The sequence below is a fragment of the Coloeus monedula genome, assembly GCF_965178545.1.
Source record: "Coloeus monedula genome assembly, chromosome: Z".
NCBI classification, from domain to species: domain Eukaryota; kingdom Metazoa; phylum Chordata; class Aves; order Passeriformes; family Corvidae; genus Coloeus; species Coloeus monedula.
In genome coordinates this window covers 11,642,626-11,670,491 of record NC_138822.1, presented here as the reverse complement: position 1 = coordinate 11,670,491, position 27,866 = coordinate 11,642,626, and the positions used below count along the sequence as shown (strand labels likewise).

At 39.5% G+C, this 27,866-nt stretch overlaps 1 protein-coding gene across 2 annotated transcripts in view; it reads right to left on the bottom strand.

Annotated features, from left to right (window-relative positions):
• Positions 1–664: 664 nt before the first annotated feature.
• The window catches only part of ZNF608 (zinc finger protein 608), a gene marked incomplete at both ends in the record, with an annotated part of 82,081 nt that continues 54,879 nt past the window's right edge, over positions 665–27,866 (bottom strand). For both annotated transcript variants that reach the window (XM_082301820.1, XM_082301821.1), the window contains 6 exons: positions 665–750; positions 1,988–2,141; positions 3,068–3,240; positions 3,786–4,203; positions 5,964–8,415; positions 8,882–8,969. In XM_082301820.1, the coding sequence (XP_082157946.1) occupies positions 665–750; positions 1,988–2,141; positions 3,068–3,240; positions 3,786–4,203; positions 5,964–8,415; positions 8,882–8,969 (3,371 nt within the window). The remainder of the gene's footprint in view (positions 751–1,987; positions 2,142–3,067; positions 3,241–3,785; positions 4,204–5,963; positions 8,416–8,881; positions 8,970–27,866) is intronic.

The following is a 27,866-nucleotide window of genomic DNA, read 5'->3' as shown; positions in this document are numbered from 1 at the left end:
GACACCTGTAACAGGGACCTTCCCAGTTCTATTTAATACATTAAACTCTGAGGTTTAATATGGCAGCTATGAACAAAACCCTAATGTTAAAAGATGCTTTGGGATTTTCACTGGATATGGGATTATCACGATACAGAAATTTTCCTCTTGACAACCTAGTAAATAACTGAGAGGCAAATGTGTGAAATGGGTGTGTAACTTAAATATGAAGCCATTTCTAACAGGCTCCCAAACAAACCTCCCTGAAAGCAAGATCAGCAAACCAGGCCAACTTGCAGAATAGATAAAATACTAAGTTATTCTGGTCATTCATGGAGTCAACTGAACATTAATTTTAAAATAATTTCATTAAAAATTTGGATCTTATATAGTATTTCATAATCTCTTGTTTTCTCTTAATACCAATCCTTAAAACACACTCTATGGAAAATGTCAGAAGACAGACTACTTGTTCTTTCTTAATGACCTATGTTACAGTTAAAGAACACAACTAAGGAAGGACAAAATGTCATTCTAAGGAGAACAAAACTGCAATTAACCCAAAGTACCAAGCTTTTCCTCAACCTTAAAAACTGTGTTGTACAAGGAAATGCACACTATCAGGCTAAAAACTCTATGATTTGCTTTCTCCTGTCTATGTTACGATATATAATTTATTGTCTATTTACCTTCTTTGTGCAGGAAACATACCAGATGCAGATGCCTGTGCAGCCACCTGCTGAGTGGCAACAAGGGCAGCAGAGGTCAATCCTGAGGGAAAGAAAAAACAAAGGAATGCTGATGTACGTCTGGTTTTAATGGATTTTTGTGCTCAGAGAAATGGTAGGAAGGATCTCTAAAGCAAACAGCCAGAAAATGTGGCGGGGGTTAAAACTACATAAATGGCAAATATTGCAGGGAACATTGTTAAGACAGCCTGCCTAGTATGATCAATATACCTTTCTGTAATAAACTGAATTGTCTTTGATAGATATTCTAGAAGAAATGACAGCATTTTGACTTACTTCTTTCCAAATACTGCACTGCATGATGCTAAGTGGTTTGTATGAGTTCATGAATAGGAAGCTCAGTAGAAATAATAGGTACCAGGAAACAACAAGAATCAAAAGTCACAGTGAATTACAGAAACGACATGCCAGCTGCTCAGGATACAATACATTCATAATAACTTACCATTTTTACAGTTTTGCTACTGAACAAGCATAATGCATCCCAAAAGGCATATGGAATCATTGAATCACACTGAGAAATGTCAAGATTTTTACACAGGAAAAATAAGTACTGAGGCACCAAGTGAATGTAAAGAAGAAATGTCATTTAGCCACCAATTGTGGTAGCACATACTTTGCTGCATGGGAGGAAACCTCCTTTTAATTCAGCTAGAGTCCACGGTTAGAGAAAAAACATTCAAAGACTGGTATAAAACCTAGGGAGAATAAATCGTATCTCACTGTGCTGCTTTTTCCCTGACTGAACTTTGTGCATGGCATTTGCCAAAATACAAAGACTCCTCTTTCAAACAGTCAAATTATAACAAGCACAAACCCTTGTGACTGCAATGCCTTGTACATAAAATATGTTCAGTATAAAAAGCTTTTGTCTTTGCTACACTTCCTCCATTGCTTACACAACCCTAATTATACAAAAAGGAGGTTGTTTGGTTTGGATTTTTTACTGTGTTTCAGCCAGTTAATGTCAGTTTGTGGGAGGAATCAAAACATTCATGTGGATGACAGCCTAACTCGTACATCTTTAATAATGCTCTGACACCCAGTTTTGGAAACAAAACTTGGTATTTCTCAGGCATGAAGCTATTAATTTATTGCTAGCACATGCCATGAATTTTTAACCCTTCCTAAGTGTAAAGCACTTCTGATTTAACAACAGGATCTCCATTCAAAATGCTTCATGTAGGCACGATTTCCAGTGTCAAGGCAACAATTCCATGAGGCAAACCAATCCCATCCACTGAAAATTTTCTGCTCACCTTGAAATGGGTCATACTGTCCAGGTATAAGGGGGTAGCCCATTCCAACATGTGTATGGTGGTGTGTGTGGAGATGCCGCTGGCTGAAAGGAGAATGGCGGTCTCGCTCCCTTTCTGCTTCCCGTTCACGCTCAGCTGGTGATTTTTCCACAGGCTAGTAATAGAAATTGAAATAAAACTGATGTGAGAATTTTAGAAGGGATGAAATCACAACAAAACCATGTGCTACTACCTGTCAAAAACCTTTTGAATCCAAATGATTAAGCTAATTTTTTTCTGAAGAAGTATCTCTACTGGAGTATTTGCACTTGATTCTAGTCTAATGCTAGTCTTTCTGGCTAATGGAAGATTTCCCAATGTACAGAGATTTTGGGGCAACACACTGCATCTTGAAGACACCACAGTGATTTCTAGTTTTGGGCTCCCTGAAGCTCGGCTGGCTTGCCAATGCCTGAACAACCTAGGTGAGCTGCTGAAAAGGGATGTTAATAAATCCTCAATCTTCTAAAACATTCTGGGGATCAAGTTTGACTGAATAGTAGAAAAACCTTTTTAAAAATAGAATGAGAGTCAGTGATTTGTTCACAATTAAAACCAGCACCAACTTATCTGAAAGTGAAATAACAGTATTTGTTCCAACTTTGTAAATCTTGTTTGTAAATCTTCAGAAATGGGGCTGGTAATCAGCTACTTGGAAAATGTGAATTCTTGGCAAATACAAGGAAGGGATATTATCAAATCCCATAGCCCAACTTTTCATTTCATTATCTGTTTCCAGGCAGGAGTTTCCTGTTTAACTGCAAAAATCTGTGCACCAGGAGGTCTCTCTGAATCTGTATTTCTGTATGAGTCCATTCAAGATAGGAAAACTCAGCACAGAACTGTGTTAGATGTGTGTGTCACTACCCGTTCATGCCACAGAAGCATCCTGACTATAAATTGCTTTTACTGTAAGCAGTACTATAAAGAAGAATCATGCATTCACAGCTTGATGCCAGATTGTGTGCTTCCTATGATTACGTTCCTGCTCTACCCCTCCCTGTACGTAAAACTCTTCAGTAAGAATGGACAAAGCCTTACAACAGGTGACTTGCTGCGATACTGGTTGGCATGCTGCTGGAGCAAATCCAGTGCTTTGGACTCAGTGGTTGATTTTGCATTGATGCTTGGGCTGGTATTGACCTTCTCTGCCTCTTCTCTCCCTGACATCTTCCCATAAACTGGATAATGAAATCCTGGAGAGAGATAGGCCCCTGCAGGTAAACAATAAATACCACGTCAAGTTACTGTTTTTACATTTTTATTTTATCAGGGTAGGAGGAGACAATGTCAGAACTGAGAATAACATCAAAAGTAGATCACATGACTACCAAATGGCACCGCTGCTCTTCAATTTCATATTACCTAATTTACCCTGATGAATGGAGGTTATAAAGAGGGTTGAGTTGATAGCCATTTCAGACATTTATGGGTCCTCTTTAAGTAAAAGGAATAGTAACTATAATGGTTCTGACAGTAAGTGCTTAGAATATTTTTATAGGCAATAAACTACCTGTCAGTCTAACAGCAACAGCAGACTGTCAAGTGTTGAGAAACTTGAGAGTTCATAAAAGGAACATCTTGTATTAAATCAGTTTCATCTACGGAACTTTCCCTAGTGGAAGCACAAGCAACACAACGTCACCCATGAAATTTCTAATTTACCCTAGCTACTAACAGAAATATTAAAATGCAGATTTTGCTGAACGTGAGGATGCAAATCTTAACTAGAGCACAAGACGAATTTCAGAATACATACCAGGATAGCTGTGCATTAGGACAGGAGAGACTGCGCGATAGGCTGGATGGTTGGGATCGTACATCTGCGGATACGGATAAGCATGCAAGTACTGGATGTATGACTGATGCTGACTCATTGGTGAGGAAACTGCTACTCTAGCACCCCGAGAGTCCTTCCAATTTACAGGAGTCTTTTGATCATCGTTTTTTATCTTGCTCTCATCCACTGATTGAGAATCAGAACGCTTGACCTCTTTAGGCTCCTCTTTAATGCTTGCTAATGAGACAGGAAGGTTAGGCAGGGAACTTTCCTTGTTAGGTGTTTTTCTAGGGCTGTCTTCTTTTAACTTTTTCTCACGATCAAGTTCTTCTGATTTTTGCTGATCAAGGTATTTGGGCTGATAGACATAATGATGCCATGTTCGTGAATCTGGATCCTAATACAGAGGAGAAAAAGATTGTTCTGAACTTGGACGTAGAACTAAGTTTGTTATTGATATTTCCCATATTTCAGTTAATGTATTCTTAATAGCTGCTTTAATACCATATCCCTATTACATAGAGGAGAGGATTGCTTGCTACAGAGTGCCTCGAGCTCAAAGTCAAACCAATATTCCCATGAAGGAGCAAGAGTCTATTATCAAAATTTAATTCAATTGCTTCATCTTATATCCTCCTTCATGCCTTTAACTAGTTTAATAATGAAATACATATGCAATGTAATAAAGTTCTGAGACCATGTTATTCATAAAACATTTTAATTAAAGCCCACGGAGAGATTTTTCCCACTAGAGAGGAAAAAGTATCTGTGAACCACAAAATTAGAGCTGGCTAATGATATGCCAGAGCACTTAGAATACCTGGAACAATGCACATGAAAAGCTGATCTAGCTGGAAAGATCCTAATACTGCCTCTGACATTACAAACATCCAGGAATCAGTGGAAGTCAGACATTAAAAAGCAGACTTTTTCAGCTGACAAGTTTGTAAAGTTACAGATGGGGAAGTATTTGCTGGATCAGGATCACATGGTTTAATGAACATGTACTGGGCACTGTAAATACTTTTTTACATAATATATTACACAGACCAGTTTATAAACGTGATAGAATTAGGTATGTGAGTTCTTTACAGCACCACAGCAAAGTGGTATGGAGAAGTAACAGAAAGACTTCTTTTTCTAATACAGTATACGCAAAAGCTAATTGTAAACATTTTCTCCAACTGACAGACAGTTATGGCACACGCCACAGAAATATAAGCACACAACTAAACGCTTGGACATTCTGGTTCAAATACTCACTTGAATCAGCAGAAATCTTCTCCTGCTTAGGGCTGTACCATCCCACTTCCTTTAGAGCTTGCTACTCCCACTCCCCTGACCCCACTGTACCTTGAAAGACAGCCCGTAAGGGTGAAGTCTGGGATGTACCATAGACCAGAACATGAAAGCACCGAGCATTGAGGCTCCAGTTCAGAGCACGGAGACAGTGGCATTGCCTCAAATGAAGGCAATGTGACATCTACGAAGGTCAGCATGAAGCCACTGGATAAAATTCTGGTTACACTGAAGTCAATGGCAAAACTATAGCTGACTTCAATGGAAAGAGGATTTCATCCATTGTGTAGGTCTGTAGGGGCTTGAGGTTGGTTGAGGAGAGAAGGGGAACTTAACTGCTTCAGAAAGGTCACCTTGGGTTAAGATAAAGAGCTGTGCTTTAAGCCAACTCTTCAAAGAACCAGCTCACCCATCTTTAGTAAATGCCAACTGTCATTTAACAAAAAAAAGAAACACTTCAAACCATGTTTCAAATCTACTTTAAGTCCTCTTACAATGAAAGCTGCTTATTTTGCTTGAAATTTCTCATTTCTGAACTAAGCAAAATGCTTAGAATTTACATCTAAAAGAGAAATCTAATTCTATTTTATTCATGCATATAATTTAAAATAGTCTATTCAGGTCTTAAGCCTGGGTTCTGTCACCACCTCACTAGACTTTTTAATTTATTGTTTTGTTCTTTTCAAACAGCTCATCTGGAAGGTTTATTCACAGACTACAATACCATCCAGCATGAAAAAAGGATGGTGGAGTTTGTTTGGCTGCAGAGGCAGAAGAACATAGCAGAATCAGGGAGAAAATCTCACATGACTTAAAAGATAAACCAAGACACTCTTGTTCCATTTCCTGTGATCTTACCTGTTTAAATCTTGTGGTTGGATCTACTCCTGTTTGCTTCATGGAGTCCATAACAGATTTCATCTCCACAGCCTCCTTTATAAGCTGGTGGTTTTCCATTTGTTTGGCTTTGAAAGTGTCAGACTGAAGCTGCTGCTGGTGATTGGAAAGGATCTGTGATTTGCTTGTCTCCTCACCTTTGTTAGGAACTGAAGACCCTATTTTAGTGTTATTTTTGCTGGACTCTGGAGTTGAAGGGGCCTTTGAAATAGTAGCAGATGGAATATTTTTTTGCTTGTTGTCATCCTTCCCAATCTCCTTCAAGGGGGGGTCATTCTTCCTTTCACAGTCCCTCCCACTTTGTGCTATTTTCTGTTCTGCTAGTCTCTGGTCCTCATAATATTTTTCATACTGCTGCCTGTAAGCAGGGTTGGAGGCCATTAAGGACTTTTGGTCCATATAGAGCCCATAGGCATACTGTCCATAATAAAGTGACTGAGCAAGTGCAGGGTGTCTTTGAGTTATTACTGACTGGTGTTGTGGCTGCAAATTAGAGGAAGTGCTTTCGCTTTTCTTGGCATCTGACGATTCTGCCTTCTCTTTCTTTTCAGCCTCTTCCTCAGCCTCTTTTTTAATCTTCAGCCCCTGTGGGGTACTGTTGTTCCCAGCTGCTGGGGCACTGACCTGTCCAGAGTGCAAGTAACTTGGGGAATAATAAGGATCGTAGCCATGGTAATAGGGAGAATGAGACTCTTTTGCTTGAGCTGATTGTGCTGTGGTTGAAGAATGTCCTTTTACAACACCATCTTTATTAGAAATAATATCTGATGGAGAGCTGGCCTTTGACCTCATGCCCTCTGACCTGCTGTCAGAGCCACCATCATCAGCTGCATCAGAAATATCTGAGTAAGCAGGGCTGTTGGTTTTAGCGGCCGTGCTGTCTGCACCATTCTGTGTCAACACGTGCAGTGGGGCCATGGCAGATTGTCCATTCACCAAAGTGCTGCATTCCATCCTGGAGGCACTCCCTATGGAAGGGCTGGGCGCATTGTCTGTGAATGTGTAAACTTTATCAGCTTCAGCTTTAATACTTGCCATCCTGCTCTCTTGAGACTCTGACAGTCCATTAGCTAGCACTTCATTCTTGTTGAGATGGTCCTTTAAAAAATGTCCAGATAAGTCTTTTCCAGACCCTTTTGAATCCTCCAGCTTCCCCAGCTTAGAATCCATCTTGGGGCTGCCCGTCTCTTTGCTTTCTTTGTCCTTCAGCTTTCGCTTCTCTTTTTTCTTCTTGTCTTTGAGTGATGTGAGAGCTGGGTTTACAGTGCTTGGCTCTCCCATAATTGTGGGCTTTGGTTGAATAGGTTTCAGTGGAGGGCTCTTTGGTGTAGCCTGAACAATAGTAGTTGTTAGAGAGGGCAGTCCTGGTATTGTCCCTGTAGTGGTGGTTGTAAAGGCTGTAGTAGGTATAGCTATTAACTGGGGAGGAGTTGGTGCTGGCGCTGGGGCAATGGGCCTGGCTGTTTTCAGTTTGGAAAGGTTTTTATCCACTTTGCAATTGTTCGATTTCTTCCCTTTATCACCCAAACTCTTCTTGTCAATTAACCCTTCAGCCTCCAATTTCGGCATTTCGGTTTGCAAATTGCCATCTGCTACTGAGCAATTATCCAGTGTGGCTGCCATGTTAGAAATTACCGGAAGGCTGTTCAATTCACTGTTCAGACCCTTCTTTTTGCCAGAATTCTTGCCAGTTTTGGAACTGATAACTGAACCAGGGCCATTGCTGGTCAGTTCCCTTTTTCCCTTGGGGGTCCCTGGGGTAGCAATGGAGGAAGGAGATGTCGGTGCTTTTAGCGGATCAAAGCCTGGCAAATTTGTGCTTTGCTCACTGCATTCAAGTGCCACATTACTCAGTGCTTCCTCGCAGTCTGAAATTTTGTCTTCACTGTCAGGCTCAAACTCCAGTTTGTTTTCTGGGTCTAAGTGTGCATGAGCCTGATGGTAACGCAATCCGTTAATGTGCTTGTACTTCTTGTTGCAGTTGGGGTGAGGACAGTCAATCAACACTGGGGAAGAGCAGCCTTGGTCCAAAAAAGTAGCCTCAGGTTTCCCCTGTGGGGTGGTAGGAGTGCTTCTAGAGTTAGTACGAATGCGTTTTCCAGACTTATTGTCCTCTGAACTGGAGTTCAAATCTAGCTCCATAGGAGGCTTAGATTTCCTCTTGTTTGTAGACGAGGGGCTGGCTTTGACTTCATCCATGGCGCAGTTCGGGGGTGTTCTGCGCCCACTTGCGTTAAGGCTGCCCCTCCTCCCCTTCCCATTGGCACCACCTCGATTTTTATTCTGAAGTCCTCTGGACTCTGCAAAACTCGCATCATTCCCAGGTACAGCCGCAGCTGCAGCGGACCTTGCCCGCTTCCCCCTGCCCCGTCCTCCACGCATTTCCAGGTCACTTGTTGGCGATTCACAAAACCTGTGCAAACAATAGATTTCATCAGCAGAAGCTGTGAACTAAAAAAAAAAAACCACCACCACCACATCTCATAAGAGGACCGTCACATGTTAAAGGAAAGATGTTCTTCTGACAAATGAGAATATTACAGTGTCAAAGGCAAAGACATGAAAAAAGGACAAAAATGGCAAGGACACCTAATTAGAACTATGGAGCAAAAAATTTTGTTAACTTAAGAAATGTATTTTGAAATTAACTGCTCTTTGACTGAATCCCATGTATTTCCCCTCCCCTCTCAAAAACACAAAAGTAAAATAAAAAAGAACTTCCACCCCACATTTCACCCTGGAACAGAGAACTATTCGTTTCGCTGGTGCATGTTTTCAATTATAACCAGTTGTGTTTTATTAATCTCTGTACCGTCTCTTGCCTGAGATTAGGGGTTAAAATACAGCAGAGAAAAAACAGACTCAGAATGTTTGCCTACCTAGGAGGGGCCCAGTCATGCTTTGTGCAGTCCAACAGTGTTCCCACGTAAGTCTTGTTCCTCCATGTAACGTTTACCACTAGGACACCTGTCAGTGACCAAAAAACAATTATCACAGTTAGAACAGTAACTGGGATAGGCTTTTTGTTTTGCTCTTTTATTTTCTTCTTTTTTTTTTTTTTTTTCTGTCCTTCCCCCACAAAGTAAGATGTTTATTCTCATTTGCTTTCAAACACTCTGGTCTGTATTCTTCCTCTTTTCTGGTTTCAGTGACCTCAAGTTAAAACCCACAGGAAAGACAGCAAACGACAAAGAACAAGAATGTGTGCACGCATGTGTGTGTAAGACAGCTTGCCTGTGTGACTGTGTGTGTGTAATCAAGATACAGATGACAGAAGGAAATGGGTTTTGCCATGTCCTGCTGTAAAACAGCAACACTCACCTCTTAATTTTGCTGTTATTGCACATAATTGCTTTCACTTGGCAGCCAGCCAGCATAAACTAAGCACCAGTTACAGTGTTTAAATCAGAAGGTGACTGAGAAGAATAATCTGCTTTGCTTTGAACAATATGATAATGATGCTTCTATTTACTTGAAATTACTCATATCCAAACATACAAACACACACATGTATGCACTGCAAGTTTTGTTCAGTAGATATATCTGGAAAAATGTATTATTTGCCTTGCCTTTGCTTCTGAGAGGGAAGTGAGGGACTAGACATGAAACTTCAACCATACAGCAGTGAAGGTTAAGAGTAATTGCAATATATATTTATACAGGAAGAGGGATCCTTTAAAAAACCTACTGTAATTTAATTGCTTTTCCACTTATGACTTTTATTAAATGCAAATTTGCCTGCCTAAAGCAGAATTCTAATTTTGTTTTATTTGAATTATCCCTGTAAAATTTGTGAATGGTAAAGTTATTGTAAGTAACAGGAAAATAAATGCAGGGGGTGCCATTCAAATGTTTTCAGGTTGCCCTCAAATGCTTCTTCACATAATTTGTCATCATATTTATGGACTAGCCAGCATAATGACCCCTTTAATTCATTAACTGCCGTAGATAAACACAAGGTAGTATTATTGAACCAGACATCTCTTCTCATTAGGAAACACACTGAAATAAAAAATACATTTCATCTAACAAAGGAAGGCACAATACAAAATGTTCCAAATATATGAGAGGCGTGAAGACACCAACTTGCAGCTGACAGCCTTGCTTTTCCTCTGCACTTCCCTTATTCTATCTGCAGCGTCTGTAAAAGATATGAAGATGGCATTGTGCCAGAATGTTTCCAGCCCATCTTTTCTCTTTGTCTTACCAGCGCAATTTCTAATTTTGCACTAAAACCATCGCTCTCTGCTGAAGTGAGGTGAAGTTAACACACAACCAGCCGCTCATTTCCTCAGGGTTCTTTTAGCAGCAGGGAAGTATTTTAAATGTTCTTAGCAGAGGTACCAGGGAAGAAGGGATTTCCTTGAAAATTCTCTGTAGCAGATTTAAAATTTATCCCCCATATGGTTTTTCATTGTGATTACGCAACTGGAATTTTGTACGCTGGGGTGAATTGGTCTGAAGCATGAAAGACAAATAGCACTTCCAGCCAGTGTCAGAGCCAGGCTTTGAGTACCTAGAAGGATCATGGTGGAGGTGTTTAAGGAGAGACTGGATGTGGCACTCAGTCCCATGGTCTACTTGACAGGGGGGTGTTGGGTCATAGGTTGGACTCCATGGTCTCAGATGTCCTTCCCAGCGTAACTGACTCTGTGATTCTGTGATCAGGGTTAAAATGCCATGCTGTATTTTTATGACTTAGGCAAACTAGGCAGCCTGCAAAGACACCAAGGCTGCTTTATCTTGCCCCCTGTGTAGGCATGGACGCAGCCAGGGGGTGCTGGGGTTCGGGGAGGAGGAGGAGGAGGAAGAGGAGAACAATCCAGTACATCCAAGAGGAAATGCCTGTCAGTGGAAATGGGATTTCTTACAATGAGCAACTCCAAGCTATGTTCCCACTTGCCATTCACACCCTAGAGAGGAGACATTATAAAGGTGTTTCTCTGGCAGCCTTGATGCCTTCCTTCCACTACAACAGCTTGTCATCTGTGACTCTGTAAGGCTTCAAGTGAAAATCGTGAGTATTTTCCACCGGTAAATTCTGTTATGGCATGCAGCCCATCTATCTGCAGCAACACAGTTGTTCCCTCCAGCCCAAATACCAATGTTTGTCCAGTCTCCTTAATGTACCAAGCAAGGAGAGCTCTCTGACATCCCACAGAGTAATACTGACGAGCTGTCTGTGCCATTTATTCTTCCCTAGCTAGTTCACCTTTATCCATTTTTAAAAAAGTAACTGTTATTTTTGTGGGGATTTTTTGAGTTGGGGTTTGTTTCTTTTCTTTTCATATGTTTGGGGGCGGGGGGGGCAGTGTTAGTGAAGGTTTATTCTGACCTAAGCATCCATCTTTCTTGATATTTGTAATCTTGCTGATCTCTACATGCACTTTATTCATTTATTAATTTATATACCAGACCTAGGGATAGTCTGTTACCTATTGATAGAAAAGAGGGCAAGGTAGAAGGCATAGAATAGTGAAAATAATAAAAGCCCCTGAAATCAATACATATTTCAGTAATTCTAAGAAGACAGTTAAATGACCTTCCAGTGTAAGAAAGTCAGTGTTTCAAAAGCAAACACAAGTTCCTCCCTTAAAGTCTGCTACATATAGCATGAATACATATATATACTTACATATACATACTATATGTACATATATATACAATTTAACTCTCGTTAAATTTGTTACGCTTAGCAAAGATCCCGTTCAAGTAGGAGAGAATATTAATCTCCACGCTGTGTTAGAGAAGCTGTAGCAAGGAATACATTTCCTTTCCCTAATGGACAGCACATTGCTCAGCCCCAAGTAAGATTCCACAGAACTGGCAGGGAAGGTAGCTCATTTACTCCTCTAAGATTATCATAGAAATGGGTGAGGAGAATATAAATAACATGGGAGGTGGGACTGATCTAAGGAAACGTGCAACTGGTGGAGGCTTATTAGACCAAGGCACCGGAAAATTAAAGTGGAGATGACTGAGTTGGTAATCCACACAAAGTCCTTGATGCAGTGCTGAAGAGAAAGGATTATTCTTCTAAGTCAGGGTGTAATGTTTGTCCTGGCAAGGACTTCAAGCTCAAACCAAGAACCTCTGCTGAGCCTGAGCTGTCCCAGAGGCAGAGCTAGAGCAGTGTCCAGCTCAGCTCCAAGGATCACCCATGAGTACGATGGCCATGCACTCAGAGATGCACTAACCCTTCTCCGGGTCGTTCCAGCTCCTCTGTGCATGTGTGTGCCCACGCACCCCCTCCAACCTTGTGAAGGAACATATCATATACAGGACCAAACCTCCCCAGGGCTGTGTCAAGTCATAAAAAGTCACTATAATGGGACTTCCTATTACATTAGACTACCCATCATGTAGCAATAATTTATTTAACATTTCCTGAACAAGAGAGAACGTGCAGTCTGAGGAGGCCACAGGTTTCATATTGTCTGAATGCAAAGATGAATTTTTACATTAAGAAAAGCTCAAGAGGCTAAACTTTTTAAAATAGTTATTACTGAAGAATGGGAAAAAATTCAGATGTTTGTAATGAAGCGTACCTAAGGGTATTTGGACTCTCTAAGATTCTAATTTAGGAGGAAACCTAGCCAAATATCTAATTCTGTTCTTGTGAGGTTGGATTAAACAACAGTGACTATATACTACATACCAATGTTTCTTTGAGCAAGTAAGGGTGTCAACTCAAAGAGTTTAACCAATTACCAGAGCACAGTTCACAAGAATTAGGTGTAATAGAGAAAATCTTACGTTCCCAAAATAAGGGTATACATTTTTTGGTTTAATTTGGATTATCATTCCATTTGCAAACTATGTAACTATTCACAGTTACAGTATATCCAAAATTAACAATAATTTCTGCAGTCTTCAGTGTCATGTGTCGTAAATGAAAGCAAAATAGAATATTAGAATTAGAAGTTCTGAAGTTACTACCCAGGCTACCCTTTATCATTAAAGATTAGAAATAGTAAGTAATGAATATTTTATGTGTGGGAATTAAAAAATGGTGTTATAATGTAAGAAAATGGGGTCATGTTACCCAGAAGTTTTACAGTTCACCTACTGTAGTTTTTCTGCCAAAATCCGTTACTAGCCAAGCCATGATCATACACAAAAGCATTAAGGTATGACAGTGGTAAACCCAGGATGTCACCTGGTGCCCACCACTGTCCATAGAAGCTCCTCCTTTAACATCAAAGGTGATGTCATTAGCCTTTTAGGAGTTAGAAGAGATGCTGTATTTTGCTTTTTTCCTTCACAGTACAGGTACCATTATGAGCTCTTTTTCTTTACTCATCATAATCATAACCACAATGTTTATGGCAAAAAATTTCCCAGACAGGAAGAACTAACCCATGCCTGTAGGAGCACAAAGCCATTTTACGTAAGCACTTGTGATAGATAAAATGTACAAAACAACTGTGACAATTTGTACTTGAATTTTATTATGGGATGAAAGGTCGTGTGTCACAAAAGCGGTATGTAAGAAAATAATTCCAGAAACCTATAGAAAAAAACACTTTTAATGAGTTCTGTGTATATAATGTTTCTCTCCTTCCCCCCTCCCCACTTCCTCCTTTTCAGTGACTGCATAACAAAGACTGGAATCAAAATTTGCTATTTAGTATTAACTATATGTCATAGAATGAACTATGTCATCACAAATTGGAAATGAAGTAACTAAACTTGTTGCTAAGAAATGCAGATGTGCTATTTGACATAAAATCATCACAATCAAAGGCATTTTCAGTACCAGGCAAGGGTACTGTTCATATGGACTACTCTGGCCCCACACTTTTAGCAGACACATTTACACTCTTGCAGATGTTCCTTCATTTAAAGACAAAAAACCCCTGAAGTATCTAGTCTAAAACAGATACTAATCTCTTTGATTTCTTGACTCTCTTTTCTGCAATGAACATAAGCCAAGAATTTTTATGTTTGTATTCAAAACTTTGAAAATGAGATCATGTGGTGAGGAATCAAATTATCACATTACTATCCTAAATGCAGGCCCCGGCTTTTAAAAACACTGGCTTTAGAAAACAAACATGTTCAAATTCCAATACAAGTAGACGCTACTCAACTAATCAGACTGGAAAGCCTGACTTAATTTTTACAGCATAGACTGCTTTTGTGTTCAGACCCACAGCAAATGCTACAAAATCCTGGTTTAGTTCAAGCTGATTATTTTATCAGGAAACTCAGAAGACAGAATGGGTAAGCCTTCATTTTTGTAAAAGGAGCTGCTCTTAGTAAAGAATCTGGCCATAAGTATCTGCAAAATTCTGGAGAAAGCAGATCTGCTCAAACTCTTTCTGAACACTTTTGTGACTGATTTGTTGAAGAATATTTAAATGATCTCTCAAAACTAGGAATGATTTGTCTGCTTTTCAGTCATCAAAAGTCACGTATGTTTAAAAAGTCATGTATATTTCAAAAGTCACATAAGTCACTTACACTTTAACATAAATGGATTCCTCTGTGGTCAAAATTCCAAAATTAACAGTTCTGCCTACTACACCTTTACTATCCTGAGTATCATTTTAAAACAACTTTTGCTGATGCCACAGGAAGATCTCCAAAGTATACCACCCTTTGCAGAATTTTTTAATAAGATTACTTCTTTAAAAGGTTAATATGATAAATAAATCCTTGTGGCAAAAATCTCTGTGGCATAGCAGTTCTTCAAGGCTGAGATGCAATCCCTGGTATAGAGAAGCATCATATCATTACTTGATGTAAAATTAAGTAAAATCAATTCCTTGTATCTTTGTGACTAGTGAATCTACAGATTTGTTTGCAAGTCAAATTTGATTTTCCTTTTGTCCCAGCCATGCCAAGTACAAATAACACAGACATGCCTGTGCGGCTGTGCAACATGCCTGGGATAGCCAAACCATGGCATATTTGTCATCAGTGAGTACACCACCATCATCAACTAAACATGTGTTATTCTGCATGTGACATTGCAATTTTTTTGGTCCCACATATTTGACATGATTTTCTAACAATACTGAAAGGATATGAAGTGCAAAAAGCTGCAAGATGAAAATCTATATTCTTAGGATTATCTCAACTTTTTTGTTGCCACTGGTTTAGTAAAAGCAGTGTAACTCATTTGCCTCACAACCAACATATCCGCCACATCATCATCAATCCCACATCCACATATACACCTGCAATTCATCCAAGCAGAAAAAACACAGAACAATGTTTATATTAGACTTGCAATGCAAATGGCTTATTTCTCCTTGATTGCTTCCATCCAGAAAGTAATCTAAAATTAACAGCAAACATTCTATGTATGAAGCCACATCTTATACACTGAATGCTGATCTGGGAGACGTACAGTTTATTTACTACTTTAATCACACTCTCTGTCTAGCATGGCACAAGAACTTAACTACATCTACAGCAGGTGCACATGTAACAGGCATCCACATCAGTCAGCCTGAGAATGTAATTATTGTCAGGTGGCCTGAAAATGCAAGACTGTTGGGTTGGCTTTTTTTGTTCTGTTTTGTTGGTGGGATTTTTAGGGGGCTTTTTTGAGAGCCCTATTGCTGCAGTGAATGTTTGAAAAGTCACTTTAACCACATCCTGTAATCAGACCATCTGGAGCACAGATCTGCAATTAGTCATCCTGGGCACTGGACTTTATCTGAACAAATACTGTACAGCAATGAAGATGAGAAGATTGGATAGCATCAAGGAAAAGAAGCGTAATGAAACACGTCTGGTATAGTCATAAACTGCTGAGGGACTTAGCTGTGGTGTTAATTCTGCATTCTGTACTTTATGAAAGCATAGGAAGTTTAAAGGTTATAGGGCTGAGAGCCTAAACCCTGCTATTTTAGTTAATGTTGCCCTGCTGGTGGCTAAAGCTGGGCTACAAACTACAGTAGTTTCTGCAACAGCGTAACAGAGTAAGATTAGATCTGTGCGATTTCCAGTAAATTCTGAGTAATGACAACCTAAATTTCATGGATAGTTTATTTGAATGTCATACCCTTTCTTTTTGTTTCATTATGAAGTTATTGGTAAAATTAAGGTAATATTGAAAGGGGGAACTACCACCCTGGTTTGAAAGCTGTTATATAGAACCTATTCCCTCGACATGCATTACATATTCCAATTTACATTCAAACAAGAAGCAGCAAATATACAGTGAGGAATAGCTCTTGGAAACATGGATCTGGGCCATCAAGTAGACAACTTTTTAATCCCACCTAATAATTACTGTAATAGATTTTCTTAATCTAGAAGTTTATCCCAGTGCATATAAAAGAATAAACACTGAAATAACTGAAGAAATCCTGTTTCCCCACGAGCCCATGTGCTTAATACACAAAAGAACACAAGCCACTTCCATCACTGTCATGTCTCCCACATCCTTTGTTCTGAAGCCTGATGGGCTGTATTGATTTGGGAAAATCATTGAACTTCTTGGAAAACTAGACTCTAGCTTATTCACCACCATCTATTTCTTTCTCAGGAAGACAGGTGGTCAATATTCAGTTGAATGGTCAGCTAAAAGAAGCTCTGGTTTCATTTCTTTTTCCTGCCTCCCTAGCAACATTATCCTCTTCCAGCTTTAGTATAAAAAAACCCCAGCATATTAGGAAGACATGTAGCTGAGGGTAAGCTGAAATGGTAGTTTCTTTGGACAAAGCTATGACTGAAATGCTGGGGTCAGGCTGGCTCTGGAAAACAGGGCAGCATCTAATTAAAGAGCTCGTGTCCCTTATTCATTATAATGATAGTTGTATTTTTTCCAGTGTATATATTTCTTCTAAAGATGGCCTGCCTAACAAATAACCAGTGACCAAGATCTAGATGCAAATGGAGAGCTGAAAGAAATATGAATGGTCCTAATCAAATCCAAGGCTAAAATTCACAGTCATTAGAAGACCAATAAAAGACTCAATGAAAACTGGGTAGTACACCAGAAATTACATCAGATTGGGTCCCAAATGGCTTGTTGATTTATCCACAACTAAATATTTCTACTAAAATATGAGCTACTTAGAGTGGTGATTTTGAAATCTATGAAGCCACAGCAACCCACATAATTTTTTCCTGCCAGATTTATATAAAAGTGATTAGAATTTGGCAGGACCAGGAAAACTTTTGGATAAATTGCTGTTACACCTCTTGAATGTCAGATCACATGACTGCAGTGTTTACAGGAAAATGTGCAATTAATGTTATTATAAACTAACCATAGGCTTCTGACCTCTGGAGTACAACTAAAGAGTTACTTTTTGTGCAGCCCTTACCTTTTCTTTGGCCAGAGTAACTGAATAGCTTCAATGTTTCACCACAGCTTGAGAATAAAACTGCAGTCTTACTTTATTTCAGCTGATACTAAAAATGTGAGTTGAAAATCATTTAACATCTGTGTGTTCTGAAGAAAAGCATATCTGTTTCAGAAATAAAGTATTTTGTTTCTAGCAGATTTTTTTCTTTTTTACTTCAGTAATCATAACTGTGATTCACATAGCCTGACACTGAGAAGTGTCAGAGTCTCAATTTTAGAAGAAGGAAATGCTGTTCTGTAATCCCCTGAGTTTCCCATTCACTTCTCAAGGAGTGTTATTTCAGCTCCTCTGTTGCTGGCCTGTTGAACACATGGACACTCTTCTGACTTCTTGTAGAGCAAAAGGAAAAGAAGCCCCACAATCCACTGCCTTTGCTTGTACTCCAGGACCATATGTCACTTGAGATAAGCAACAGAACACAGGGCTTTTCAGCTAATCTGTCACACTTGCTTCCTGCACTCTATATTAATTACAGGAACTCTTCAGCTACTTACTTCTCTCCCAAACTGTTTCTCCCTTAAAAGCAAGTAAATAGCAAAGCAAAACAAGCCTGGAGCATGGGGGAAAGAGCTATTGTTTCAACACAAGAAGTAGGGCCAAAAAAGGGAAAACCAAAACCATTTTTTTCTCACTCAGACAAGCATTCAGGAGTTCCTTTTAAGAATTATCTGCCTCATTTCTATTCTTCTTCTCAGACACCAGACCACAGAAATACTGTTTTCATCAGCAGACTGTTGAGAAACAGCTGCAGAAATGGGGAAGCTGGTATAAATTTATGTCGGTATGCGTGTGTGTAAATGTATAAAAAAAAACCGACAAAAACCCCAAAACCTCGTAAGGAGCTCATACACTTTTTTTCTTCCTAAGGCGAGTATTAGGATATCTCAATAGAAGTTTTTGTCCTAGCTCTGAACTCTGCTACTGTGGGAACTTGAGTAAAACCCAAGCAAATAACAGATGACAAAACGTACCTATAAACCTTCAGGTGTCTTTGGTGATTAGTTTCCCAGTGCTGTACATCATGATAAAGTGCTGCCAGGTGCAAACACTGGTACAATTATTTATCAAACAGTAGAGTAACTAATGAAACATAAAGGAATGGAAGACAGAAGAGAGAGAATTTATGGAAAAGAAACAGCATGAATAAAGAAACAATTCCAATCCCGAACCATGAAAATTCTTCCAAATCTGTAGACTGCAGATACCAGAATTGCAGTCGAGCCAGCCAGACAATTCTGCTCAAACTCAAAGCGCTGCTGCTGATCCATGTACCTCATTGGGACTGAGAAGCAGAGCCCCTTATAAATTATGATGCTTTATTTAAAGTCAAAGCATTTATTTGCTTTTGTGCCAGCTTTGGATCCTTTTCATCTCTAGCTTCCAGGCCCAAGAGAGAACACACTCCTGTAGCTCTGCTGGCAGCCAGCTGTGGCCTCAGTAAATCATAAAGCCTCCTAACAAGCCATTCTTTACAAAGGCCAACTGCAGTTAGTAGACATGACAACTTCTCTATTATTCCACTCACTAGAATTTAAAATAGCAATTTAAATCAGTGGCTGAAAACATTGAAATCTACTGAACTGCATTTTACATCTTTCTCTCTTTGCATTAAGCTTCACTGATTTCATGAAGACTTCATTGTCTTCAGCCTGGGAAAAGGGTAAGTAAACACCTAAGACAGACACATCCAAGACAAAGGGGAGGGAAATAAAAACATTTGGGATTTCTTTTGCAGAACTCCCTCAGGTTTTCTTGCTACAGCTAACAAGAGACAAATAACTCTTCTTTCATTTAGTTTATGGGACTTACACAGACACATCATTTATGTTTGTGGATATAAACTCTATTAAGATCTTAATACAGTAATATGCCACCATGAAACCTCACAGCAAAATACATAAAAATGAAAGTGGTCTGTAGGCAAGCATTGGGTGTACATAAGAGTCCTATGAAAACTGCGAGTGTAAATGATGAATTCTCTTTCTTCTACCTTTTTCCCACTCATGCACCAAAAAGGAATCAATTTGGTGTGGCCAGGCTCAGCATTTCTAATTTTCCTCTGTGCAGAAAAAGCAGATCAAACACCTTATAAATTGGGGGCTCTTCTTCCTACACAATTGCTTCAGTTTAGGATTTGGTGTAACCTTATTTTAAGGTCTTTTGTTACTATAGCTAACAGATTGTAAGCCAAACTATGCTTGAAACTTCACCTTCTAGATTTGAAAACCACAAAACAAATATTATGCATTGCCAAAGCTATATGCTACATAATTTTTACAGTTCTTATACTACAAACTAGTTATTTTCTTTGAAAAATAGTAGGCAGTGTTATCCTTCCCATTATAAAATTCTTGCATTTTTGTAGTGGAAGAGATGCCGCTGGCAGTCAAAAGTGTTTCAGTTATACACTTAAGATACCAGTTCAGTTTTGTAAACAAGCCTAATGAACTGTGACTAATAGTGTTCTCCTTGAGCAGAAGTAAGGTAAAAGGGCTTTTGTTAGCATTTGCTGAAGCAAAGTACTCATTTTGCTGGGACAGAACAAAAGTGAGCTACTTGTTAGCTAGCCTACTTCAATAGGTGTCAAAATTCTGCAGAGAAGTTCATCATGATTTTCTTTCCTATGTTTTAAATTATCTTCCAAGTGGGTAAACTAGTAAAACATCTAGTTAACCAGCTGGCTTACTCCAGCTGCTTGACAATACTGATGCAATGCAAAGGCAGACTACCAGCAAAATGATATCCCACTAGAGATGACTATACTTTCTGTGAGACTTTCCTTCTCTTGCCAGCAACTGGTTGAACAACTTTCCTGTTAAGTATCCTTTGCACATACTGTCCCAATTTCTCCACCTATTAACAGCAGCCTGGCTAGTTTACCGAGGCCTGCTGTGCTCTATGCCTCTACTACAGCTTCTCTTGGCTTTTTCATGCACTGGAGCTGATCAACTTTTGACCCTCATAGGTTTAGAAACAAAACTATTTAGACCCTGAAGCCAGCCCTGAAGACTGCATAAAAGGTAGGCAAAAACTTAGGATGCTAAGAAATCTAATATACTCAGCTGAAAATCTCTGTTTCTTTTGGCAATGTGACATCCCTAAAAGGATTATCATAGGCATGCCCTCCCTCATCAAAAGTACAACCACCATGATGACAGAAACACATATTCCCATGTCACTAAAGGGGGGAGGAAGACTGGACTTTCAGACACGACTTAATTATTTCCTTGGTCAGACAAACAGTTTCAAGATAAAGCTTGCTTTACTCCAGAATCTACACACAAATTTCTGTATAAATTATTGACTGCACTTTGGCCTCATCTGAAATGTTGGCCCCTGAGGCTGATAAGCTCTGACCCCAGGTGACACATCCAGCCCTCTCACAAGAGGCAGGAACATTATTGCTTTGCACTGAGGACTGCAGCCCAAGAGCCAATCAATCAAGCTCCCTGACAGCTTTTACAGCCTCCTCACATTAGGCCTAAGTCAAACTCCAGGGCTCCTATTGTTCACATTATTCTTTTCTTCCTCTACTCTGATGAAGTTAGAGCAAGTCCAAGGCTTCAATGAGAAAGAAAGGCTATTATGAGCAGCTCAGATTTTATTGACTCTGAGCTGTACAACAATGGCCCCAAAGCCTTTTTCTTGAAAGTAACACATTCCTAATTGCTAATAATCATAGGCAACAAAGATCAGTCCTTAGACTTATGTGAAAGAAAGGTGCAACACTGACATAGATAGAATTGTCATCTTTACATACTAAGAAAGATTTTTGAAGATAATTTTATGTACACCAAGAAGGATAACCTTTCAGTCACACAGAATTGTCATACAAATGTTGTCATGTACCATAACATAGCTTGTGTATTAGAGAACCAGTGACCATAACAGATTTGATTAAAAATATCCCTAGTGGAATTGTGCTATGCTAACTGTGGACAAATGAATATTTTCTTCTTTAGTCACCCTATAGTATTTCAAGATCAGTATCACATTGTGCTCAAAATGAAAAGACTTTCAGAACTAATCATGATGTCATTATTTTTTCCTAGTTTTGTTCTGAGGTCTGAAGATCATTTAAGTGGGATTTCTACATGTGTGACAGGGAAGAACACTGACTTATCTTTGAAAACATTCGCCCTTCATTATTACTATTAATATTAGACGCTCTGTATGATTTCAGCTGCATGCATAAATCTTAATACCACCAACAAGTGCTGTCACCACATACACAAAAACCTTTTTTGTGTAAGAATTTCAACATTGTGTAACATGACTAGATTTTGCAGTTGGCAAAGACTTCCTTGTCTTTTTGGGCTTTTTTTTTGTTTTGTTGTTTGGTTGGTTGGGGTTTTTTTTGGGGGGGGGGTAGTGGTGGGTTTTTTAGAATTAACTTAGCTGTAGCCTTAGATGATTCTGCCACTGTAACTTCAGCTTTTAGGAAAGGATCATTTCATTTTAAATTACAGACAAGAAATTGGCAGCCATAAGTGAAGGCTTATTTACTTTCTTAAACCTGAATCTCAGTACTAAGGCAGCAAGATATATTTTCAATTAAACTGTTTCATCCACATATTTTTAGTGCTCCAACTTCACAGATGCACTGAACTGGTATAAGATGCAGAGAGCTTTCTGGGAATGTGCTAGCTGAAAGAACAGCAGTTTCCTTCTGCTAAATCCTCTGACACAGCAGCTTGCCTTTTCAGCTGTCATTCAGTCCAATGTGGCTTTTCATACAAAACCAGAGGAGATCAAGTGCAGATTAAAAGCTTGTTTCAAATGAAGGATTCCCCTCCCTCCCTGGATTTCAGCTGAAAGCATATTTACACCCTGAAGAATGAGAAGAACTCATAATTTGTAGTCCATCAAATACCTTATTTTCAGATTGTGCTGAAGATGAAGTTTCACAGTTACTTTGGTGGACATCTGAATAAACAGAGCAGTAAGCACTGGTAGTGCTGGAATAGCATAATAAAAAGTAAAAATACACTGGGCCTTTCAATTTATTTATGTAGACACTGTAGATCAAACACTCACAGTATTAGTAACTCAAGTTTTTATCCTTATGAATATTCTTTTATTTCCTTCCTTTTAAATAGTACCAACATTAAATTTCTTGTCCCTACAGGGACATAAAATGTGACTGAGAAAAACCAGCCAAGCAGTGTGAAAAGGTAAGCACTGCAGCACCTGGGACTGTACAGGGCTTGTTACAGTGCTGCCAATTAGCTCTCACTCACAGGCACTGTGTTCAGTTTGAGTGTTTTTTTTAAGGGAAATAAATGTAATACTATTCTTGTCAACTTACAAACCGGCAAGTAATGCTGCTATATTTAACCTAGAAGCTGTTTTTCATGGGTGTTCTGAATGATATCTAATTTAGAAAAATGACAGTGATTTTGCTGAGCTTTCCAAAATCAACACACGTTTTAGTTGAACAAAACAAAAGGCTGCTGAAGCACATTTATCTCTCTCATGATGTATATTCACTAAGTACAGCCCATAACCCACCTACTCAGAGCAGCTTTAGACAGCTAGCCTCACCCACAGACTCTCACCATTTAATGAACAGTCACAGCCAACAAATCTTTTACCAACAGCCCAATGGTTGCTGTTCCTTAGGACTCCAGGCCCAAAAAGAAATTTGTCACAGCTTTAATAAATTTTACAGATGTAATAGGTAAATCCAATAAAGAAAACAGGGCTTTTATGAAACAGAAAAACGACAGAGCAGAAAGCTGCTCCTCAAGACTGTGCGCAGGCGCACGGGGCTTCTGCTGAAGTGAAATAGACAATGAAGGTTAGGAAGCATGAAATGACAGCCTTCTTTGCTTTTCAGGGAACGTAAATTTTATTCACAGAACGTAAATCTCAAAGTCATGGTTTTCAGTCTGTATGCATGAACACACAAGATTGATTTCAAGGAGATTTGGAAGTATTTAACTCATTGCTCAGAGATGCAAATCCCATCCTGTACAATCATTATTGTAAAAATAAGAGAAAAAAGATGGGTGATGTTTCAAGGGCTCTGCCTGTATGTTTTCATTTTTCAGATAGTCACAGATCATTAAGCTTCCATTTCAAATATGGACATGCCTGCATTGAAGCACCCAAATAAATCTGTGTAAGTTCTGCATGTATTAGGGCAGCTTAAAATGCTTAATGAATAATACAGCTTAAATGAAAGCTTAAATCGTGAATATGTTTGCCACAACATAAAATGCCCATGCCTAAACAGTCCTCCCTAAGTGAGCAGAAAAAGTTCAAATGCTTCAATAAACATGGCAGCAGACTTAGTGTGGATGCAGTGCTGAAAAATTTTTGGAAATGCATAAAAGTATTTCTTGACTTTGGCACATCTGTTGCAGCTCAGAGTGGTTTTCTTATAATTCAATACCTCTTTCATGATGCTTCACTGCTTATCATAAAACCAATCAGGTAGAAAAAACTGCTGTTGTTAAATTAAAAATCCCAAACCACAGATTCTTAAGCATGGTGTGTCAAGTTAATACATTATACCATTAAAAAATTCTCTGCAGCCTTTTCTAACAGAAAACAGATCTATTCTTGAACACAGATGAGCTTCCCCTGTGTCAATAAACACAAACTGATTCTGTTTAAAACACAGAGGAAACTGGTTAATTTCTATCTCAATAAAATTTATGAAGCAATAAAAACTTTGTAGTACAAGCTGTGTGGTTTGTTTCACTTCCTTGTCACATGAATTAATGAGGAAAACCCTTCCCTTCATTCTGTTATGCAGATTTGCGCTGGAGAGTACAACATACACTGACCAAAAGCCCCAAGGGCCTAATTCTGATTTCCACGCCTCACCTGCTACTTCTTCATAAATTTTGGCAAGAAACATTTTCATTTCCCATCTTTGTGATGACAGTGCTTGTAAACTCGATCACCACTACACTGTCAATTGTGCTTAGTAATGCAGTATAACTGATGTGGGGGGGTGGAAGGAAAGAAATGTCATGTCTGAACTAGGGTCACACTAGTACTACCCTTCGCTCTCTATTTATGATAATGAAAATACCAACAAACTTGAATTTTTGCAACCCCTGACCAGGAGCAAGAGGGAAGGGGAAATGAACTGAAAGCCTGAAAATATATGCCTGTAACAGCAGGAGCAGAAAAGACTGATAAAGATCTTATATACAGCATTAAGTCAGATTAAATACAATTCCTCACTCCATGTTTTATTGTCATTTATGTTCTTTCTGGCCACAAGAAGAAAGCTGCTTCTGACAGACCACAAAAGCAAGGCTTCTGAGAGCGTTTTGTTCTTTCTCTTCAAATCCTCTGATGCATTAGTTTTCTGATCTCTCTCCTAATATAAAACTACAGCTCACTGCTTACATGATCATCTTTGTCAGAACAACTTCCACTCAGACATCAGCTAATCCACTACAGCTAATGGTTTCTGTCAGGATGGAAGCAAGGGAAATGATGCCATCATTTACTACATGGAATAATCTGCATATCTCAAATGGACCTCCCCTTTCATGAAATGCCAGTGTGATGTATCAAACCCTTATAAAATCTAGCTCCCTCAGTCCTAGCCTGTGAATGTGGTTTCATAAATACATTTAACCAATGCACTTTTTCGTATAGCCCTAGAGATTGTGGGGTTCACTGGGGTGGATATTCACCCTCCTACTGGCTGAGAGACAACTGCATGGTAAGACTGCTCTCCTGCTCTTGGCTCTCCACATTATTTATATGGTTAGAATCTTTTAACTCACCTAACCTGCCTTATAAAGAGGAGTCTTGTGTTTCAGGAGACAAGGTTGCCTGAAGAGGTGGGTAATCACCCACCATATAAAGTTTAACAAGGGAAAGTGCCAGATTCTGCAACTGGGACATGGCAACCCTGGATGTACGGACAGACTGAGGAATGAGAGGCGGGAGAGCAGAGCCACAGAAAAGGACCTGGGAGTCCTGTCAATGACAGCATGAATAGGAACCAGCAGTGTCCCTGGCAGCCAGGAGGGCCACCCGTGTCCTGGGGTGCATCAGGCACAGCATCACCAGCCGGGCAAGGGAGGGGATTGTCCCGCTCTGCTCTGCACTGGGGCAGCCTCACCTCGAGTGCTGGGGGCAGGTCTGGGTGCCACAACACAGAAAAGCCACTGAGCTGTTAGAGAGTGTCCAAAGGAGGGCACAAGGATGGGGAAGGGCCTTGAGGGGAAGCCGTGTGAGGAGTGGCTGAGGTCACTTGGTCTGTTCAGCCTGGAGAAGAGGAGACTGAGGGGAGACCTCACTGCAGTTACAACTTCCTTGTGAGGGGAAGAGGAGGGGCAGGCACTGATCTCTCCTCTGTGGTGACAGTGACAGGACCCAAGGGAATGTGCCAGGGGAGGTTTAGGTTGTACATCAGGATGAGGTTTTTCACCCAGAGGGTGATTGGGCACTGGGCTGCCCAGGGCAGTGATGACAGCGCCAACCTGACAGAGTTCAAGAAATATTTGGACAACGCTCTCAGGCACATGGTGTGACTCTTGGGGTATCCTGCATAAGGCCAGGAATTAGACTTCATGATCCTTGTGGGTCTTTTCCAATTCAGCATATTCTGTGATTTTATGAAGATGACCATTTGAAACCACAAAAGTGATCAGCAAAAAGTGATACTGTACTAGCAAAAAGTGATACTGTACTTGTTTTTTGTTCTCTTATGCTTCCTGTGCAATATTCACCAGAAGATTAAGGCCACTTAAAAGGAAGGATAAAGTAGAATCTCTACTTTCATTTCATCAGGTAAAAAAAAGCAGCACTGACAAAGGAAGGGTGGCAATGAGGAATAAAAGTCAGACCTCCATATGTCTCCACCCATGGGCTCCTGTTGATGAACTGCATCTCTGAGCAGTAGACAACCAAATGCAGTAACAACAGATGCCACAACAAGAAGTTTGTAACACTTTGGGAAGGTGTGAAAGGAATGACAGTTGGCTGCCTTTTTCAAATCTCTGGCAGAAGCCTCTCTCCTCACGCAGAAGGCAGCCAAGGCTGTGGCACCTTTTCCTCACAGTTTCACTGTGTTCAGAGGTCTTCCCAATGATCTTTGAGTGCTTTATTCAAATAATTGCTTAGATTACAGAGGCTGGGTTTCTTCTCATAGCCTGTCCTCTGTGACAGAGTACTAGAGATCAAAGTAAGACCATACATTTGTTACATCTGTTAAGGGACACAAGAACACAGAGGTCTTTCTGCCCCTTTTGGGAACTGAACAAAAGCAGGACTGGTGTCCACTGGTAAGTGGATGTTTTCTCCTGGAACACTTTTCCAGTTCTGGTTGAAAATCTTCTGCAAATGTCATTTTGAGAAAGAAAATTACAATTACCTATGAAAACTCTACAGAAGGGACTTGCCTTTGAAACAAGAAACACCAGTGGAGATTTGAAGACTGAAGATTTAATAACAGGAACTGTTATATTCTTGTTAACAGAGATCTGAAACTATCTAAAATGGCTACCAGACTACTCAAAAGAGAAGGAAAGTACACTAGGATTTTATCCAATGTCCAAGTAAAAGATTTGTAGAGGATTTGTCTTTTTCCCTTCACCATACTAGAGACAGCCCAAACCTAGTTAGCATCGTACTCTCTAGAAACCTTATTTTATTTTGCATAGGCCCACGCACAATCAGAAACATTTGCTTTTTAGTAGGAAACCTTTTGGGGACAGACAGATAAAAAGGCTGCTTGGTGAAATGAATCAGCTTCCAAGGAAGAAGGCTGCAGGATACACAAGAGCTACACCAAAAGAAATCCACATCAAGTTTTCATGATCTCTTTCCAGCTGATAGGATTGGTAGGCTGGCAGAAAGCTGCTGCCTTTACCCATTGTTTGAATGTTTTGAAAACAGCAGGATTCTATCGAAAAACCTCTTGGGCAAAGATTCCCTGTTGCCCAACAGATGTATTCTAACTTTCCTGTAAGATTTGCAAGCTTATATTACTTTTAGCTTCTGTCCTCTGAAAGGGCTTTTTTTCCCCCTTTCTTGATAAGACTGCTGGGTGACTAAGACCTATTTCTAAGAACATGAAAATTTGCATTTGTTCCATTAGAAATGCAAACTTGACCAAAGAGTTCGCAAGGACTATAAGTACGTTGTTTACACTGAGAAGATCCTGAAGATATAAGCACAGTCATGAAAAAGTCTGTATTTCCTAAATACGAATTTAACAACTATTCCTTTCAAAAAGTTTCCTTTTTTTTCTGATTTTTTTTATTATTTTTAATCACCAATAGACTAGTTCAAAGACTTGAGACAAAAAATGACAAAAGGCAAGTCTGGTAAACTTGAAAAACTGGCAACTGGAAGTAAAACATCCTTAAACTAAAAGACCATAAAGTGATTCTTTCAGTAGCTAGACTAAGGCAGTTCAGAAATAATTCCACGTAAAATTACATCCACATGAGTTTATTTCAAGTACTTTTAAATTTCGCAAGCCAACAGCCAGTGTTTTAGAAAAATCAAGACCTTTTTTTTTCTCTGATATATATATCTTTAGGGGTTTAATATG